Source organism: Oryctolagus cuniculus, chromosome 2 (assembly GCF_051225735.1).
Source record: "Oryctolagus cuniculus isolate XC-2025 breed Fujian yellow rabbit chromosome 2, ASM5122573v1, whole genome shotgun sequence".
NCBI classification, from domain to species: Eukaryota; Metazoa; Chordata; class Mammalia; order Lagomorpha; family Leporidae; genus Oryctolagus; species Oryctolagus cuniculus.
Window position 1 is genome coordinate 67339742 of NC_142868.1, and position 9331 is coordinate 67349072.

Consider the following 9331-nt stretch of genomic DNA (forward strand, 5'->3'; position numbering starts at 1 on the left):
GGGAAGACTGACTCTCCGCAGAGCTGAGCCAAGGGGATGGATACCAACATGGATGAGACTCCTCACACCCATTCCATCTGCGCCTGGCCCGGGATCACACAGCTTAACAATCCTATGAAGTAGAGGGGGGCCGTGTGACAGCTCTGCACGGGCACAGAGCAACAGGCAGCCAGGCAGGAGAGGAGCCTGCAGGAAAACCCCATCGGTTCAAATCCACAGCCTACCTTCTTCCCACCCCATAACACTCTCCAGTGACCTTGGGCACACCATAAAACAGATTAAGGTGCGGATCTTCTAGAAGTGAAAAGGAAGCAAATGCAACAACAGTGACTAGACTAACAACTGAAAACACCAGTGGCAAGAAAAACCTATATTAACATCAGCAGTCAGTGAACAAGCACTGAGCACCCTCCACAGCTGAGGCACTGCATGGGGTATTAGAGATACTTTAGTAGAATCCAGTACTAGTTCCTGGCTTTAAAATACACCTTGCAGTTTTCAAAGACTCCTTTGTGGAGGGCAGTATCAGATTAGTGTGTCTGAACCAATATTCTTCAGGTACTTTATTTGACATGATTTCAAACTGTCTCCCCTGTACCCAGGTTCATCAGTTGCCTTCACCGTCTCTTTTGCTTCCTCTGCCTGTGCAAGGTAAGCACTCCTAACTGAAGTACTTCATATGGCTTCCCTGAGAGGGCATGCACGTGCACAGTCATAGCGGATTTCCAAAATCTAGATATTTCACATTTGCAAAGTGATTATCCAACCTACAGTCCATGTCCAAATCTCATCAGCTCTCCAACACCCTTTAGGATTTTCACCCTAGCATTTTCTTAAAAGGGAAAATCAAGGGAACATAAAATGTAAGATTGCACTGGATAGGATATTTTCATAAACTTTCTGATTTGTTTCATGCACACCTGCGTACTAACTGCGATGCAAAACATCATTGTGTGAATCACAGTTAAAAAAAAAAAAAAAAGAAAGAAAGCTGGAACACTGTTTAGAGCAGTGGTCTCACACCTGGCGCCACCCCCAGTTTCTGGCTCAGTAAGTCAAGGGTTGGGTGGAGAGTTCACAGTTCTCAAGTTCCCACACTTTTTCTGAGTCTCCAAACCTAAAATGGTACAACAAGTATTTGCTCAATGGCAATTTTATGATTCTGGTTATAATTCAGAGGTTCAGGAAAGCTAAATGACTTAGCAATGATGGTAACAGGGAAGTTTTAGTTCAATTAAATTTAGACGAGTTTATTTGGGCAAAGCAAAACCAGAAACAATTAGGGAATGGAGCAGCCCCAGAAATATAAGCAAGTTCTGAGAACCACCAGCAACCTGAGCGATCACACATCATTAACTTAATTGGCTGCAGCCTACCCAATCAACCAATTGGTAACACCTTATCCAGTTCATTGCATACAGCCCAGTTAGTTAACTGCTACAGAGCTTTCCCCCAGCCACCTAAGCCCAGTGACCGGCTTGACGTTCAGTTCAAATCCATGGCCTCCCACAAAAATCCAGCAATGGCCACACAGTCAAGTAACGTCAGCAGGAAGCAGAAACCACATCAGTACGCGTCTTAACCTAAATTATTTCCAGCTGTCTCTTGCTTGTGCTCAAATCAAACAATACGCCTTAAGCTGGAGTCCAGGTGAGGCTTCGTTCAAGATGGACGCTTGAGACAACCGTGTTTTCCTGTGCATTTTTGAGGGAAGGGCTCAACACATGCCCTAAGTCTCCATCTCTAACAGGTTTTTAAAAACCTTTCGGCGCCTGGATGCCCTGTAGACAACGCTAGAGAGCCCGGGTGTCCACTCACGAATCTGTGAACGACGAATACGACGTACTTTCCAATGCATGCCCCTTTTGAGAAAAGTTGCTCCCCGCCCTGGAACACTCCCGAAGGGGCAGCTCGGTCCCCGGGCAGGGGTGAGGGCCAGCGTTACAGTCTGCGCTTTGGGGTACGAAGGCAGACACGACCCGCAGGGCTGCAGCCCGTCACGTCTGGGGAACAGCAGGCACCAAGCGCCCGCGACCCTCAGCCACAGGAACCCCAAAGTCTCTCCCACCCGCCAGGCCAGGCGTCACGCCCTGACTCCTCCTAGGAAATCCGCACTGAGAGATGCAAACCGAGGCCCTGGGCGATCTGTCACTTCGACAAGGAAGCTCCACCAGCGCAGCCCCAAAGGCTCAAACCGCGTCAGTCGGAGCGGGACCCGCAGCTCTCACCCTGCAGACCTCCGGGACCGCACCCGGCCCGGCGGAGCCATCTGGCTGCTCTCTGCTCCCGTGGCGCCCACGAAACTCCCGCCAAGCCCCGCGCCGTTTAGAATGGCCAATCCGGGCCGAGCACGCGCCCCGCCTCCCCTCGGCCTGGGTCCCCCGCCCAGGGCCCTAGGCTCCCTTCTGGCCTTGGGCGTAAGTGAAAACGTGGTCCGGATCAACAACTGCAACGGAGCTGGAGGCCAGGCCTTCAAGCTGCCGCTGACGGGCCACCAGAAGGAATCCCACTTTTCCGGGTTTTCCCTCCCACCCTAGACCGGGGCCTGTTTCTCAACGCTCCGACGGGGGCGGGGCTAGTGCTGAGACGTGGGCGGGCGCGCAGCAGGAAGGGGCGGATCCCAACCCGAGGCCCCAACTGTAGCTACAGTTGAGCTGTGAAAGCAGATTGAGCCACGAGGCCCCGGGGGCGTTAGAAGCAGCTGCCTGAGCCCTGTGTGCTCCTGCTTCCCTCCCCAGATCTCTGTAATGGGGCGGGTTCCTACCGGAGCCAATAGTCTGCGATTCTTTTCTTTCTGTTTAAAAAGGCGTTATAATACAAAAAGATGAATTCGCATATAAATAAGATGAATGTAAAAATATAAATCTATGAGAATGTAAATATAAAATGAACTCAAAATGGATCAAAGATCTAAGTGGAAGAGCTCAAACCACAAAACTCTCAGAAAGGAGGACCCTGCTGTGGCGTAGCAGGTAAGGTCATCATCTGCAGTGCTGGCATCCCATATGGACACTGGTTCCTGTCCCGGCTGCTCCAACTCCGATCCAGCCCTCTGCTCTGGCCTGGGAAAGCAGTAGGAGATGGTCTAAGTCCTTGTGCCCCTGCACCCGTGTGGGAGACCCGGAAGAAGTGCCTGACTTGAGATCAGCGCACCTCGGGCCCTTGCAGCCAATTGGGGAGTAAACCAGCAGGTGGAGGATCTCACTTTCTCTCTCTCTCTCTCTCTCTCTCTCTCTCTCTGCCTCTCCTCTCTGTAACTCTTTCAAATAAATAAATAAATCTTAAAAAAAAAAAAAACTCCTTAGAAGAAAAATAATGCAAAAGCTTCACAAAATTGGTAATGAAAAGATCCTGGAGATGAAAACTGGATGGCTGAGCAGCCACATGACTCTGCTTAGTGCCATAGAACTGTTCAATTAAAAAACATTTAGCCATGAGCTTTTGGCAAAGAGGTTTAAGATGCCCGCTTAGGAGGCCTGGATCTCATTTTGGTGTGCTTGGTTTCTGTTCCCACCTGGCTGATTCCAGCTTCCTGGTAATGCAGCTCCTAACACGAGCTTCCTTGTTCAAAGAAAACTCATTTATTTGAGAGAGTGAGAGGGACACACACACACACACACACACAGGTCTTCCATCTGCTGGCTCACTCTCCAAATGGCTGCAAAGGCCGGGGCTGTCCCAGGAGAAGCTGGGAGCCCAGAACTCCTTCTGGGTCTCCCATGGGGACTCAAAACAGCACCCATATGGGATACCAGTGTTGCGAGCAGCGGGTAACTGACAGCACAGTGCCTGCCGTTCCCCAGCTGCCTTGTACTGTGCACTCTGGGAGGCAGTGGTGATGGTTTCAGTACTTTGGTCTCTGCCACCCACAGGGAGACCCAGATTGAATTCCCTGCTCTAGCTTCTTTGCCTGGCTCAGCCCTGGCTGTTGTGGGCATTTGGGGGTGAGCAAGTGAATGAGAGAGCTATCTCTGTCTTTCTCTCCCTCCCTTTCAAATGAACGAAATAAGTAATTTAAAATGGTTAAAATGCTACATTTTGTATGAATATTTGCACTACAAAATGCAACATGTGACATGCATACACAAGTATAAAACATATATAATGTAAAGAGTAGGGTGAGCGTGCCTACAACCACCACCGAGTTAGCGTACATAACTGGGATGCTGGTCTATTAGTCCTCTGAAGAACAGACACTCTTAGGAGTTTATGTTGATCACTCCTATGCTGTTCTACCGATACAACCCTGGATAATGTACCAATTATCGTATGTATCTAAATGACTTTTGTAGGTATTTGGGAGTTCTCTTTCTTACTTAGAGCTATGCTTTTTATTTTTTTTTATTTCATTTCATTTTATTTTATTGACAGGCAGAATTAGACAGTGAGAGAGAGAGAGAGAAAGGTTTTCCTTCCGTTGGTTCACCTCCCAAATGCCGCTATGGCCGGTGCACTGAGCCGATCCGAAGCCAGGAGCCAGGTGCTTCCTCCTGGTCTCCCACACTGGTGCAGGGGCCCAAGCACTTGGGCCATCCTCCACTGCACTCCCGGGCCACAGCAGAGTGCTGGACTGGAAGAGGAGCAACCAGCACTAGAACCTGGTGCCCATATGGGATGCTGGTACTGCAAGGCAGAGGATTAACCAAGTGAGCCATGGTGCCAGCCCCCAGAGCTATGATTTTTAGATTTACTCACATTGTATCCACATCCATATGTAGCTGAAGTTCATTAATTTTCATTGCCTTCTAAAATGCATTTAGTAACTATACCACAGTTAATCTTTACTTCTTGTGTACACATACATCAGTTGTTTTCAGTCTTGGTATCATCAACAAGGTAGTCCTGAACATTCTTGTGCATGTGTGCATGCATGTCTCTTTGAAGAAGCCTGGATCTTCTTCTGGGTCTCCCCAGTGGGTGCACTTGAGCCGTCGTCCACTGCATTCTCAGGAACATTAGCAGAGAGCTGGGTAGGAAGTGGAGCAGCCGGGTCTGGAACTGGCACCCAAATGAGATGTTAACATCACAGGTGGGGGCTTTACCAGCTACACCATACTGCTGCCCCTCCCCCCCATTGCATTTTGATTTTCCTGTCCCTTAAGCTGTCATCTCTTCATCGTTTACAGCTCATTCCAATTTCCTCTTCCATGATGCGCTTGTGCAGGCTCCTGGGCAGCAGCCATGAAAGGGTAATGACCCTTAGGGACTGCAGGTAATTTCCCCACCAACAGGAAGAAACAGGGTTCTTGGAGGGGACTGGGTTGGAAGCTCCAAATTCCAGGCAAGGGGGGATAATGAAACTTCTGTGCTTGCAGGCCTGAAAAATGAAACTTCCCAGCTATGAAGACAGGAAGAGTTTCAGCATGCTGGATGGAAATAAGACAAGCTCCCCCCAAGCAGGTTTCAGAATGAAAAGGAGTTCATAGGCTTGTCACCGGAAAGCCCTGGGCAGGCTAGGGCATCAAGCTCAGCTTCCCCCCAGGGTCCGGGAGGCATCAGCGCTTTGGATCCATTTTCTTCTTCTCCTGGTTCATCAACTCTTCATCAGACCCCAACCCCCGTGTGCCTGTGCCACTATGGAAGCTGTGACTCTCCCTCCCTCCTCCCCTGGCCCAGGCTCAGGGATCCGTCACTCTATGCTCTACTTCTATGATGTCAGCCCTTCTGTGATCCCCACACAGGGAGATGGCCCAGCGTTTGTCTTTCTGTGAGAGCCACCCACCCGTCACCTCCATCACCTGCCCAGGGTGCACACAGGGACCAAACATCACACGGGACCAAAGCCATGCACACATGGTGAATTTTATTCATGAGAAGCATGTGCAAATGCTCAAGAAAAGTTCAGTCAGCTCAGCGGATAGCTCCTGGAGACGGGGGCGGGGCGAGGCTACTTGGGGACCACTCTGCAGCAGCTGCCAGGGCTGCTCACTTGGGATGGCAGGATGCAGCACGCCCTCAGCAGGAACCGGAGGATCCTCCTGCCGACCCCGCGACGGCCCTGCCTCTTGCCCTGGGCGCTGGCCTTGGTGTCTGTGGTGTCAGCATCCTTGGGCTCACGGGCTGTGGCGGCGGCGGCTTCTGGCTCTGCAAGGTCCACGTGGCTCCCGGCACTGGGGCTGGAGGGCGACGCTTCGGAGGCTGGCTCAGGGGCGGCGCTGGGAACAGGGCTCCACTCTTGCTGTGGCTGGCCTGGTAGGAGAGAGTCAAGTGTGGGGTCACCTTGGGGGCCTTGGGCTCAGCTCCTGGAGGCCCCGAGGCAGGGGGGAGGGTAAGACTCACTGGAGGCCTGGGAGGAGTTGGGGGCGGCGCTGGGAGCAGGGCTCCTCTCCTGCTGTGGCTGGCCTGGTGGAGAGAGTCAAGAGTGGGGTCACCTCGGGGGCCTTGGGCTCAGCTCCTGGAGGCCCCGAGGCAGGGGGGAGGGCCAGACTCACTGGAGGCCTGGGAGGAGTTGGGGGTGGTGCTGGGAGCAGGGCTCCTCTCCTGCTGTGGCTGGCCTGGTAGGAGAGAGTCAAGAGTGGGGTCACCTCAGGGGCCTTGGGCTCAGCTCCTGGAGGCCCCGAGGCAGGGGAGAGGGCAAGACTCTCTGGAGGCCTCGGAGGAGTCGCTTTGTGCGGAGGAAATATTGACAGACATGCTTTCAGAGGACACTGATACCACACACAAGCGGTCCTTCTCTGTGGGGTGGCGCTCCCCGCCCTGTGAGGACTCGGGCAGGGATGCAGGGTCCTGGGGCTAAGGGCCTGGCGTCCCCTCAGTCCCCGTGCCTGGCAGCAGGCCGAGGCCCGCCAGGTACTCCTTGGCCTCTGAGTCGCGGGGAACGCCCAGGGGCTGCAGCAGGGTGACAGCGGCCTCCTTCTCCTCCTGGGTGGCTTCTCGGCCGGAATCGAACCACCAGTGTGCCCTGGCATCCTCTGCACTGGGCCTCCCCGAGGCGTGGACAGTGAGCAGCCAAGCCAGTAGCTCCCGAAGGGCCGGGCTGACGGCACGCGGCAGCACATAGCAGGCACACAGCACCGTGTCCTGCAGCTCCTCCGTGTCCTTGCCGCGGAAGGGCAGCGTGGCCGCCAGCATGGCAAACAGCACCACTCCCAGGCTCCACACATCAGCCTTAAAAGCGTCATAGGCCTCCCCGAGGAAAACCTCTGGTGCGCAGTACTCGGGGGTCCCCCAGAAGCCCCTTACCAGTGTGCCCTGCTCCAGCCGCAGGCTCAGGCCGAAGTCCGCCAGCTTGATGGTCATGTGCTCGTCCAGCAGCAGGTTGCCCAGCTTGAGGTCCCGGTGCACCACGCGCTGGGCATGGCAGTAGCTCACGGCGGCCAGCGCCTGGCCGAACAGGGTCCTGGCCTCGGCCTCGGCCAGGCCGCCCTGCTCAAACACGTAGCTCTGGAGCGAGCCCTTGGTCGCCAGCTCCATGACCAGGAACCGGTGCGTCCTCGTGTGCCGCTCCTCCAGCAGCCGCACGATGTTGTCGTGCCGCAGGCTCCTCAGGATGGCTGCCTCCCCCTGCGCGGACAGCGGGCTGCTGGGAGAGCAGTCTCGCAGGAGGATCTTCACTGCCACGTACTTGCCCGACGCCAGGTGCCGGGCCAGCTTCACCAGGCCAAAGCCGCCCCGGCCGATTACGTCCACAAAACGGATCCCATCCAGAGGAGGATGGAAGTCCAAGGGGTCTTCCATGATGCCGGTCACCTAACTACGCTCTCTCGACTCCCTAAATCACTCGACACACACTAGCTAATCACCGATCCTCACTGCACTGCCTACAACACAAAGGGACCACGGGGGACTGACTACCCAGCTGACTAAGACACAGCACCAGCTACTCTCACTACTCTAGCGGCGATGCCGCAAGCCTATCTCAATAATGCAGAAAAAACAAAGAGGAAAAGCCACTAAATCCTCGAACGCTGATACTTCTGAGTGTGCTAGCTGACTAGAGTGGGGGAAGCAAAAATAAAGAAAACTGCAAAAAAAGACCAAATGGGCAAAACAACAACGAGGAGGAAAACAACAAACTAAACAAAATGGAAAAAAGCAAAAACCAAATAGACCCAGAAACAAACAACCAAGAAAAAGCACAAGCAACACCAATGAGCGCAAAGGCTGGTTAGATGGGTCCTAGTTACACAGATCACAAAAGAGTGCTCTCTGGGTAAGGCGGACAAAAATCTAGGCCCCCGTAGCAGCTATATATACTTTTTGGGGGTTCACCTCACATAATGGCGCCTTGTGAGAGCAGAGCAAGAAATGGACCAGTCACAGCCCAGCCAGGGACTGTGTAATATGACTTTCATAACAGTGGTGACTTATGAAGTCAGAGCAAGAAATTGACCAATGGGAGCTGTAGTTCATCCACAGTGGTTTTTCTCGATAATCTTCCAATAAAATTAAAACGATACCCAAAGAGATTTTGGCCTAGGTTGGTGATAGGGCTTGATACTTAATTTTTGAGAAACTCCAACCTATAGATTGCTTGGGTGGCCTTCTCATTACTAGTTTAAATATGATGATACGTTGCATCTTTTGAAGACCTCCTAGTGTCTCCACTTAGTATAGCCCCTCCTTTGTCTTTACTCTCTGAGTGATGGGTCTCAGAATGATGGAACAACATCTCTGGCCTCGGTAAACTCAACAAGTGTTCTGCTGCCCAAGACACCGCCAGGTACACTGTTCGCACCTCCAGAGCTGAGAGGAAGGTGGCTTTGTCACCCTTTCCCCCTAAGTCATCGTCAGATTTCTTGGCAGAAACCCTGGAAGCCCAGAAGGTAGTGGGGTCTGTGCAGTCCAAACATGGAAGGCCCAATCAGAGGCAGCCGAGAAAGCTACATCCTCTGAGACTGTCCTCCACCCGGTAGGGAGGAATCGAGGCACTGCCAGGCACTTGGGGTTTTTGGGCTCCTGTAACAACAACCACCAAAACTCCTGGCTCCTGGCTTGAGCCTGGCCAAGGCCTGGAGGTCATTTATGGGCTGTATCAGAGGATGGAGGAGCTCCCTAGCTCCCTCTCCCTAGCTCCCTCCCTCCCTCTCTCTCTCTCTCTCTCTCTCACTAGCACTCTCTCTTTCCCCTCTTCACTCTCACACACATAGAATGCAACTTAGGAAAAAAGGAGAAACTCCCTGCTTCAACTCCTCAGGTCCTGCACTGCCCAGAACTAGGACGGGACGATGGCCGCATCACAGCCTCACATCTGTCTCCTTGGGACAGCTTCGTGCTGAGCCCTCAGGAGCAGTGTTTCTCCCAAGGAAGCGACAAACTCATCTGTCGCTCCCCGTCTTCATGGGGGAACGACACTAAACCCTGCCTAGGCTTCATATCCGAGTCACGGCAC

At 53.0% G+C, this 9331-nt stretch overlaps 1 protein-coding gene across 1 annotated transcript; it reads right to left on the reverse strand.

Annotated features, from left to right (window-relative positions):
* Positions 1 to 6732: 6732 nt before the first annotated feature.
* On the reverse strand, positions 6733 to 7677 carry LOC149127792 (MAP/microtubule affinity-regulating kinase 3-like). Its single transcript, XM_089327005.1, has one exon. The coding sequence runs from the start codon at positions 7675 to 7677 to the stop codon at positions 6733 to 6735; it is 945 nt and encodes a 314-aa protein (XP_089183131.1).
* Positions 7678 to 9331: the final 1654 nt, after the last annotated feature.